General features: G+C 34.6%; 1 protein-coding gene across 1 annotated transcript; it reads right to left on the bottom strand.

Annotated features, from left to right (window-relative positions):
• Positions 1-5: 5 nt before the first annotated feature.
• LOC100651784 lies at positions 6-6,594 on the bottom strand. The gene is made up of 7 exons (XM_048413342.1): positions 6,591-6,594; positions 6,076-6,372; positions 5,414-5,689; positions 5,120-5,352; positions 4,580-4,846; positions 4,045-4,294; positions 6-3,762 (listed from the first exon to the last, which is right to left on the bottom strand). The coding sequence occupies exons 1-7, from the start codon at positions 6,592-6,594 to the stop codon at positions 3,590-3,592; spliced, it is 1,500 nt and encodes a 499-aa protein (XP_048269299.1). The 3' UTR covers positions 6-3,589.
• Positions 6,595-12,127: the final 5,533 nt, after the last annotated feature.

Genomic DNA, 12,127 nt, shown 5'->3' with positions numbered 1-12,127 from the left:
TTTTAAATTTTCTTCTTATTTCTTTTTTATTCTTTAATAGACTTTGTAACCTTCTCTAAGCGTAACTTCTCCGATTCACCAAGTTTCCCTTCTGTCGAATTTATTTCCCTTGTTGAACCAGAGTAACTTATTAACTCGTTAATTGCGCTTTCTTTAAAAAAGTTTAGAATCATTTTCTTTGTATGCAACTGCGTCTGTAATTCAATTTACGTCTCGTCGATTAAGAAAGCTACAAATTGAAATCGGCTTCCCTCTTGCGTCTTCCGTTAATTGTATAACATGATTTACTTCTTAATATATATATATACGTATATATACGATTAAATGTTGCGACTATAGAATAATAATATAGTAGTAGTACGTTCGTTATTGTTTTTCTTCCGTTTTCGTCTTTTATTATTGTAGCAGCTATAGCAGAATTGCAGAAAGAATAGACCTTAATAGGTCTAGCCAAAATTCATCTTCAGTTACCATAAAATAACTCCAAGTTCCTTTAACAAGTAAATATTATACGTAAAATGTAAAGTGAAGATTATATTACTGAAAATTCACTGATAAACTTCTCCAATTTCTAAAACTAGCATCATTGGATCAGAGATAACGACAATAGTTGGATTATAATCTATAATCCAATGGTACCAATTGAAATCTAATCACGCTATTCAATGTTTTATTCTCATTCAGTTACAGCAATATGAGAATATTAATATGATACTAATAGAATAAATAAAATAGAAATAATGATAATAATAATAATAATAATAATAGAAATAATAATCAGAGACCATCTCAAAGCCTGTTCTTCTTGCAATCTTGATATAATTACACTTGGAACGCTTATTATCAGTGTAAAAAAGTCGTGGACGTATATAGCTTCTGCGATAGAATATGATTGACATATTTCCAACAACGAATATTCCTCTTTCTCTTACATTTCTACCATCTCAACATCTGCCAACAACAAACTACACTTAATTCACGGTACTTGTCTATGTGTGTCACGCTATTCTCAGTACGGCTCTAATAAATACTTATTAGCTATCGTTTACACGAGTCGTTACAGTCGCTACAGGCTAAAACTCCGTATCTTATATTTTGGCACGAATTTTACAATTTTCCTTTCAGCCACTTTCAATCACATCCTCATTTCTTTTTGATTTCATGTGGACAGCGGTTTTTGATCAGCTTTTGGGACTGCGTGTCAGTCCAAGGAGAAGGAGGAGCGGGATTGACAGTCATGGAGAAACGATTCACCCTAATTCGTCTAAGATAAAATGCAGTGCTTACATACTAAGTACTAAATACGTAGAAAAAGAAGGCTCTTCTACAAAAGTTGAGCTAACACAGCTATCATAAGCAGACTGTGGATACCTATACATTTATGGAAAAAGACACAAAAATTTTCTGGATGTATATTATATAAAATATTCAAAGTAAAGTACTTCTTATAGTATTTCGTAGATAAAATCTACATTTTGGTTTCATTACTTTACATTCATAAGAATGTGAATGTGTATTGATATCCACAATCCAACCATAAAACTTTGTTAATTAAGTATATGCATTTATCAGTTCAAAGCATTTCTAAAATAATTGTCTTTTAAAATTATGTTTGTCCTACTTGTCTTCATGGTCACTGTATACTTGATGAAAATAATAGGCTTAAAATTCTAAATGACATCTTAAATTTCATTTAATCTAAGATAATTCATCTACTTATTTGATGTTTTAGAAACACTCTGTACACAGAATACTAATAGAACAATACTGAAAGCGTAGAATTATTTTCGCATAAATAGTTGCGATAAATAATTAAAATGGTCAAGAATATCGACAGGATTATCCACGTGAATGAATTTTGTAAAAATATAAAAAAGGATCGCACAGTTTGCGCTGAAGAGATCGGAAATTCTGTTAAGTAGAAACATGTCTCATGTAAGTTTCTATGACTAGTTCGAATTTGTTCGTGCGCCATATTTGTTCATGTAAAATCGTGCTTTCACGCGTACGCACACACTCGCGTTTATACTCTACTTCTAAGACTGAAAAATCTGACGTTTAACATTCCTCTTCTCTTATCTTTGGCAAATATACTTATCTAAATATTCGCGTGTGCACGAAGTGGAAATGGAGGATCACAGAATCGCGATAAACTAGTAATTGCTTTGCCATCAGACAGTAAAAGCTCTATACTTCAAATATAACATCCCAAAAAATTTTATAAAATCAAAGTTTGTAAGTTTTTTTTATCTAAAAAGGTGTACCTGTGAAGATTCAACCATGTCATTTTGTCTTCTTTCATATTTGTTAAAAAAATGGCTGTAATCCCAATATGGCGACTTGGGAACATATTAGAAGCCAAATTGGCATGTTTCTGTTTACAGTTACAGAGTTATAGAGTCAGAGTTATAGAGAGTTAATATTATAGAGAGATTGAACCGCTCTATTTTCTTCGATATTTCAACAGAGACATTAGATTCTCAATTTCTGTTGTTAGATTCATTAAACATGGCAATGAATAACAGAGAAACCTAACCTCTAAGCAGGTCCTTTTCAATAATATGCAACTTTTAATCCAGTACACGCTATTATACTTTGAGTTTATAAAATATTTTCTGTATTTTTTGTTTCTTTCTCTGACACACTCATTCACATATACACACGCATGCACACCTCCTATTCACATATATTCTCAACACGTATAATTCGAACGTTCTTTGTTTCGAAAATATTAAATATTCTCATTATCAAAATAAAATATAAATCGGCAATAACGTTGTGTGACTAGACGGATGTTCTCGCTGGCAAATTACATAGGAAACATTGATCGCTTCTCTCCTTCCTCCTCCTCTTTCTCTTTCGCTTTTTTTCTTTATTTCGCGTATACGAGATAATCGATATTATTGCTTTCCCCGGGTCCATGCCACTTCCTTTATCACAACTGTGCACAGAAAGCTTTTCTCCAGCTTAAGAGGTCACTCCATCGATCAGGGGCGGTAAAACCAGTTTTCTATATTTGTTTCTGTAGTATCCATAAATGTAGTGATACTGATAGAAAACAAAACTTAAGATTAATCCTTTCACAGGATTAATTAATTAGATAAAAAAAGAGAAACTTTTTCAAACATAGTGCAAAGAAAGAATCGGTTCCGAACTGACGTAGAACTGGCCTAACTGTTCTAAGTCCGTATGACCCTATTTCGTCTCAAATTACTTGTTGTGTCACAAAAAGTTGTAAGGTTTAATCATTGATTAATTTTACGACTTCACCGTGTCGTTTTCAACTACTATAATATATTTGGCAGCTTGCTTAACTGGGCCTTGAGCTACAACAGTTAAAAAGTTAATTAAGTCACTACCCCCAGTCGATTGCAGAGCTCTCACTACACGTGTTCTTGCACATGCTACTCCCAAAGCATCATCTTTTTCCTTCTTACCCCTATATCTTTAATTTCTATAAAATATTGACGTTCGATTTCTTCTTCTTTTTTTTTTTTACGTTTAAACAAAAATTTGTAGAATGATTATTATGGATTTTTTATGCTGTAGAGTTAAATACGAAGACTCCAGTTGGTTTCCTGAAAGATGTTCATCTTTGAGAAGATTCGCACTGTACGTCAGGTGGTTGCATCGTCAAGTAGCAGGGCTGAGTGTCACGGAAATGCGATCTGACAAGAAGACCTAAGCCCAGAAGGACCACCGGAAGACCCAACAGAGCGCAGATTAACTCTCCCGTCACTCCGGGAGACCATGTGATGAAACCTGTTTAAATTCTTCGTTTGAGAAATCTTATTGATTCTAGAGGAAACAGGACTTCTAAAGTAAATTGAATTTTGTAAAGTAAGAGATTTTAGTGTGTCTCGAAAGCGTAATCAAGATCCGAGTCTGATTTATGAGTCACATATATAATCATTTCAAATGAGACAATCCCTACAGCTTGTTATAATTTTCTAGTTATTATTTAGGTTTCTAATTTTTCCCAAGTATTTCAATCCTTATGAGCAAAGATATACATGGTTAATTAATTAAAGGCTTTTTACTCACGGCCGTGTACATCCATTTTATAGATGCTCCACCAGATTACAGACAATGGAAGGGACACAGTGGCGGTAGCAACAGTGAAGACAGCACTCTCACTTATAGACAAGAAGTTCAGTACAGAAATTGAGAAGATGATATACGCTATTAAGAAGATCCAGCCACGAGTAGAAATATTTGAGCAGTTGTCACTGTTTTTGAAGTGACACGTGAGTCCATGCTCCACCACGCGGTATAGCTCCGCTGGAGATAATCCCTGGAACGGAAAAAATACAACTCCATTTACTGGAATGAAATCTTAACTAGTAGTTGACTAAATCGATCAAATGAATAAATCTTGTCTATTGAATCCCAGTTATCTGAACATGAATTTCTATTGCGAATGGAAAATTATAGATAATGGGGGGAATTAAATTCCTATGTATTATTAGATTCTTTTAGATAAAGTGATTGAATTTTTAATAAAACTTTTAACGTTATGTCTACTGATTAAATAGAATCCCACCATAATTTTAAATGTAAATTGATTTAATTAACTTACTCTGCCTATTCCTGGCAACGTGTCGATCCAGGACATCGATAAAATAGCGAAGAACGCGATTAAGTGAATGTAGAAGAGAGTTTCGAGGATTGGAGGTTTTGGAATATGTTTTGGTTTTATGGTAGGGTCAGGATCTGTCACGTGGAGCAGTCTGCCTCCCTCTTCTTCAGAACCTCGTCGACGGATGTCTCGTGACGATACCAATCTTGATACTGTATAGAGGAAAGAGTTTTGTTGGCTCGCCATTATTTGACACATATTTTGTTGCTGGAACATAAAGAACATTTTCTTTTTTTTTTTTTATACAATTGCCTATTTTTATGACAGAATAAAATAATTTATAAAACTAATACGGAATCTGTATTCTCCATAGAATACACTTTATCATAGGATATTAAATTTTCTTGATAAAACTTCTATTTTTATGTGACGGTATATGTATATTTATTTTTTAATGATTGTTCTTAAATCCTAGTCATTATATACACGGGATGAAATGTCGTCCACAATATTCTTCTCGATTTATTTTTAAGCTCTCACCTCAGTGGTATAATGGGCCTCGAGCAAAGTGAAGAACATAGCGAAAGCGGCTAGTGCACCGACATAAACGAACGTCCAAATGGCCTTCACGCCCCAAGATCCTCTCATAGTTGTGGTATGACCCGAAACTTCCTGTCCTCTACATCGAAATTGATCACAGAGGCCATAATCAACGCTTATGAAGAGACCCACAATTATCGTAGTGCTTGAGAAGATCCTCTGCAAGCTCATCACTATAACAATTGATTATTTTTCATTTTCTTTTTATAAGAATGACAAAATGTAGAACCTTACTTTTGCGACAAAAGAAGAAATAGTAGACCAGGGAAAAGACAAGAGTGATGCCTTTTATAGGATCTTGTAGATGACAGAGGACCCTGTCCCGGTCCAAGCAAAGCGTGATCACTATGCCAGAGAGAGCATATATGAGGCTGATTTTGAGCAGAGCACAACGAGGGATCTTGATTCGCATGCTGTTTGGAATCAGGGCGGGTGGTGGAGATACTCTTCCCGCGATGAAGCATATTATGCCCAGGATGAAGGCAGAGCAGAAGGCAGTGAAGAGAAGTCCTAAAATTGGTACAAAGAGGTTTTATTTTAACTTTTTATTTATTCCTTCACGTAAAATCACTATCTTCCCGCTTAAAACCTACATAATAGGAAAATTCTCTGTAGGATCGTAATAGAATCCCATAGCAAATCCCTTCACGTAAAATCACTATCTTCCCGCTTAAAACCTACATAATAGGAAAATTCTCTGTAGGATCGTAATAGAATCCCATAGCAAACAATCCTAATCGATACTACAAACTTCTTATATCAATATCATATCAATTGTGTAAACACGCATACACAGAACGTACGGTTTGAAAAAGACGAATGGAAGGCTAAAAGCAGAATAAAATCGCCTACGCGAAGGAACTAGAATTAGCATTATCCATTCGTTTCCGGGATACCTGTGTAAGCGTTGGACACGTAGCTGACGCTCTCGAGATAAAGGGGATAGGTGATAATCAGAAAGGTAATGGACACGACAACGGTCAGAAGGGTTGCGACGAAGCTGAATTTTTGCCAGGCCACCCTGTCCGTGTCGAACAGCTTATCAGTGACCTGATAAGCGACATATGGCGAGTCGTCGGTGTCGGTGTACTCCTCGATCTCGACGTCGCTTCCTGTGCACCGCAGCTCCTCCTGTTCTTCGTCGTCGACCACCGTCGAAACGCAACTCGCCAGGCCCGCCAGTTTTGCAGTTTATTTTGTTCACCTCTCTGAAAAATATTGTCAAGACGTGTTATTATTAATCATCAATTAAATGCAATGGAAATAAAACAGTTTATTGATAATTTTCTCTCGCAACGCAAGGCTATGTTATTTAACTAATTCTTCATTTACTGCTTATTTTTTGTTACGTGTTTTATAATATATGATACATAATATACATATTATATAACATATATTACAATAATCTAACCCATATTATAGCAATTGAGGATTGACGCAACTGAGAAATGAAAAAACGAAGCGAAAAACTTAGTGCTAAGTTTTAAATACATGAATTTAAAGCGAAAACGTAGTACTGTATTTTGTGTACGTGGACTTTAGTCAATTAGAATTGAACAAAAGAGCAGTACATCTGAACGCAACACGAAACTACAAACAAGCGTAGTAGTAAGTACGTGCATGACCTGTAAACTATTCCTGGAAGAAAAAACACAATACAATATTTACAATTCATCCAATGTACACTAAGATCGATCGTCATTTGCAAGGGTGAGCTTTTTTTCGCAGCAACGTAACTCACGCAAAACGATTCAGTTGAGTTCAGGTCGATTTGTTTTTTATCCCCAACATTTTTCCTTTTCGTCCTTGCAATGGTGCACAATTAACGAGCACGTTGCATGCACGCGCCGTTCCTCTACATACGCTTTTCACCGTGCAGAGATTAGATAACCGGTCTTTCCGTTATCGGCTCACCGGAATCGGAGAATTTCGTGCCCGGTTCTCCTGTATGGAAATCTGTGTGCGAATGCAAACAGAGAATGGTTGGGTGGCTAGTTGGGAAGTGACGAGCATAGTAACATTAATTCCCTTTTTTATAATGCTTTAACTTTTTATTTAAAGTAGAATTTGATTAAAACAGAAGGTTTTTATAGGTATATCTTAACCTACAATTACATTGAAACGATGCATTAAAAAACTGAATAAGTCGAAAATGGTGGCAAGATTATAAGAAATATAGTCGTGGCTGAGATGACGAGTTAACTCGTGTTGCTGCCAATGGCCACTGATATAGTGTTACGTCTTTCTACGATCTATGACTGATTGTTGTCGACGTAATATTACGTCTTCCTGTAAATTGCAGCTGGTTACCACTGACGTAATATTACGCCTTTTTATAAAATACATCTGGTTACCACTGACGTAATATTACGCTTTTTTTATAAACTACATCTTATTACCATCGACGTAATATTACGTCTTTTTTAAAAATTACATCTGGTTACCACTGACGTAATATTACGTTTCTTTATAGACCATAGCTGCTTACTATTCACGTAATATTACGTCTTTGTATAAACTACAGCCTACAGATTACTAGTGACGTAATATTACGTTCTTTCACAATCACAAAAAGGACGACTAAAAATACAATATCGACTATCTTTGAATATCTTCTGTTTGTACTGTCATATAGATGATGTACATATATTATATCTTTTATTTGGCGAAATATTAATTGTGGAACAGATACGAGAGAAAAATTGGAAATCAAATTTAATCAAACTTCGAAACAAGTATTAAATTACGAAGCTTTAATTTTCAGCAGGCAGGCTGAATTTAATAAATGCAGTAAATATATTTTAGGAACGAAATGCATCTTTCCTTCTATTAAGGTATCTATACGTTCACCGTCTTTCTTGCCAGTTTTGGAGAAGTGTTGATAAAACTTTTAGAATTAATGAAAGCCCTCCGTAAAGAGAAGTTATTTAATTCAGAAAATATTTAACTGTGTGTATGTATGAAAACGTTCAAGTGACCGAATTTAATTAAACTGATATAACTAAATTAATTAGATCGAAAGAGTTTCTCCGGTTGAACATAAATGAAGTGTCCATTCCAATTTATAAAACGTCGTCATTTATGTGCAAGTTCTATCATATCTGTGTAAAAAGTTTTGTTGCTTCCTCCTTGTAAAAGCTCTGACATTTTTAAAGCGCATGAATTTCATTAGAAAATGTGTTGTAGCCCGCGTAATAATTTTTGTCACGAGTAAATGAAAAACTCAGTGAGAAAGAAATGTAAAAAAATGAGAATACATTTTTTCTAAAAAGAAGAAAAGAATTAGAGCGCAAGCTACATAAGACATACATACTTATCTAGGGAATTTTCTTACAGATACCATAAAACTTTGTGAATACGTGCTCTACATACTAAATGTAGTCATTTTTTAAACTGCTTTAGTAATGTTTAATTCAACATCTGCTAACGCTTACAGTAATTTTTAATTCCATGTAGGTATATATATTTGATCTTCGGTAACTGTATTATAATAATCTTTCGTCGACTGTGTGTTTTGATACTTGAACAAGCGTATAGATTATTTCTCAAATGAGTGAACGTTCCCCAAATTGAAAATTTTACCGATATCACGTTTCATGCGATCAAAAAATTCCCCACGACGGTACAGTACCGGTACACAGATTATTTCTATCTATTTTCTAAGTGAGCGAACTTTTCCCAAATTGAAAATTTCATCGGTAGCATTTTTCATACGATCAAACATTTCCCTATATCGATACAAATCCGACATGGATACTGCAAAGCAGGAAACCAATTAATATGTATTGTGTCGCGACATGTCAGATTTTTCCCCTAGGATCGCGCAGTCGATAAAGCGTAAAATTCTGTCGGAAGCAGATTCCTTTCACTGTTCGACCGGCAGATGTCACAAAGCAAATTCCATTCCGCAACGATGGAGTTAACGGTTCGCTATTTGCGGGCTCGAAATAATATCGATCTCCGCGATAACGGGCCAATTTGTACAGGTTATCTAACTTGATGCAATAGATAAAAAAAATATATATATATAAAATCGGAAAATCGACAGAGAACAGATTAATTTCGTCCTGAGAAGCTTTTTGGTACAATCGCAAAATAAAGCAAATATCTAAGTAATCTCATTTAACCGAGATACTTTGCATATGAATAAACACGGTTTCATACTCTCTCTCTCTTTTTATTCCCAATTTTTCGGCACAATCAACCGAGAGGTTTTTCAACGGCGATCGCTTTTCACAAGAGATCGATTAACTTTTACCTATAATGTTCTGAAACGTGTACACGCGAGGCCTACGTGCATTCGCTGGCCCGATTTCGAATAAGCTTACTTGCGAGATTTTACCCTAGACTAATCCGTGTTGCTCACTGCGTTTTCTAGAGGAAAACCTACTACTACTCTTTCTTCGTAGATCGTATGATAAGGCGTTGGATCTATTCTGAAGATGGTACAAAAGGTCTGGGTAAAGAATTCTTCGACTCATAACCTTTTTTCTTTAGCACGTTAGACTTTTTATTTTGACACAGCACAATCGACGTTCTTCGTGAGTTAATGAGAATACGTTTGAATGATTTCGATGAACTCGCGAACAAATACCTTGACTTATAAGACTTTCTTACCCGGTCGGTAATAGTCGATCGCGACGCGAATCGAATGGAGAACTTCAATAGGTTCCTTCGGTAAGAATACGGCTTTGTTGGCTTATCGGTAGCTTATCTAGCTATCCCTTTCTCTCTTGATCTCTTCATCTCTTTATTTGCGCGAATAGCTCGACGTTGAAGCATTTATAGCTTTATAACTATCGATGATCGACGGTGTCGTCATATAGCGAATGAAAGCTAGTAAGGAGTCGCAAGGTCGCTGAATCTTAATAGGAATATGAACTACTTCCTGTAGTATTTACTACTTTGGAATGTGTATTACTATATGGAATATGTATTTTGCAATATTATGCGCAATTATTATAATTCAACTTTTTTGCCACTATGTGATAATGTATTTGCTACTATGTGATAAAACCAGAAACGTAGTACTGCGTGACAGGAGTTCAAATTGGGTCCAAACAGGTGATATTATGTTCTACGTATGTTCCATGAAATACTCGATTAGAAATATTGTACAAAATGTTCGTAATTCGAATTTGTAATCAAAAAGCTAATATTACATGATAAGCATTCAAATTGTGACCAAGCACGTAGTATTACGTTCCAGTTACTATGTACGTTTAGAGTTTTAATTGGATTGTTTCTCTCTTATGAAAAAATATGTAGAATACGGTTAACCGTCATGCAAAACAGAATGGTATTTGGTGGGAAAAAGGCGGCGTTTAAGGGCGGAACAAAAGAATCTAATTACTAGCAACTTCACTCGTCACAAGTGGCTCGAGACAGAATCGTAACTCCGGTCTCTAAAAACAATAGGATAAAGTGTGACGCAAAGCGACCAGATTGAGCTTTCTTTGCGAGTTTAACCTATGTTATTTTTTAATTTTTCACTACCTCGATAATCTAACGAAACGCGACACAGCGGAAAGAAAATAATTGAATAAATTCTACCTGAGCCATCTTGAAGACCTTTTTTTGTAAAAAAGAAACTTTGAACCGAGAAGAATTAGCATTTAATGTCGCTAATGCAATTCGCATCAAACAATTTAATTTTAGATTTTAATAAATTCTGGAAACAATACTGTTTAATAATATTCTATCAAAATGTTTTACTTACAAAAGCGAAGTTAAAACGTTCAATGTCTTCCAGATAATTTATTCATTTTTTAATGAAACATTTTTGATAATTTCATTTAATAAAGACAACGTAAATTTTAATCATTATAATGTAAATTTTAATCATGTATAATTAAAACAAATTTTGTATACATGACGGAAAATTAAGTTATCTCCTATGAGAATGTGAGAAGAAAGATTTAAAATTTGAGACTCGGTCGGTAAGATGGCGACAGGATATTGGCATTTTCCAGCCGAAGAATTAACAAACGTTAGGCCACGGAAGTGCGAAACCCCGGTGTCGAGGAACTCTCTGCTCTGAAACGAGACACTTTAGAGAACATTGAGTGTACTCGAGGGATTATATCTCGGTGCATCCTTGTCCAAGATCGGAAAACTTTTCCTTAATACAGCCAGAAACTTCCGACCAATCTCCACAGAATTTATACAACTTTCCTACCGCCAAACAAACTACTCTATAAACCGTTATTTTTCCCCTTCTTCAAATTGACATCGAAATTTATTAGAAAATAAATGGAACAAGATTACAATTTATATTTCAATTTATGAGAAATAATTTGAAAATGTTTAAAAAATAATTAGAAACTGCATTACGTATTTGTATTTTTGTTTTTATTTGTGTTTTTTTTATTATCAATAGAGAATCACATGTATTTAATTATTCTTCATTACTTGCTATATTTTTTATTAGGAAACATATTTGTGTATAATTTATTTGTTAATTTAATCAACGGCATGTGTTTGTTTATTGCACTATTAGTGAGTGATTTTTATTTATTTGTACTTCGTGCTTATCAATGATATCTGTATTTGCTGTATGGTATTTGCTTCGAACAAATACAATACGAAATACAAATTTTAAATTTCGGTAACATAAAATCAACTGGGAAATATGAACGGAAATGAATTTTGAAATCTATCAACAATAATGAGGTAATAAATAACTCCTTAATTACAGGAAATCTCCCATAAACAGTTGCGTTCAAAGCAACAAAGAACGCCAATAAGCTGCACGTCTACAGCTAATATCCAATACAAACTGCCACAACATCTAACCTAACAACATAATTTCGATAAGAGATCGAAAAACCGATAACCTCGAGCTACTAGGTACACCGCTATAATAAAGTATGAACTAGTTTCTGGTCACCTGTCACGAACATTCAAACGTGCTTGCGGAATCGAATAAATCAAAATCATTTGCGAAAC

The sequence above is a fragment of the Bombus terrestris genome, chromosome 16 (assembly GCF_910591885.1).
Source record: "Bombus terrestris chromosome 16, iyBomTerr1.2, whole genome shotgun sequence".
Lineage (NCBI taxonomy): Eukaryota > Metazoa > Arthropoda > Insecta > Hymenoptera > Apidae > Bombus > Bombus terrestris.
The sequence above is the reverse complement of the archived record's forward strand: the minus strand, read 5'-3'. Positions and strand labels throughout refer to the sequence as shown.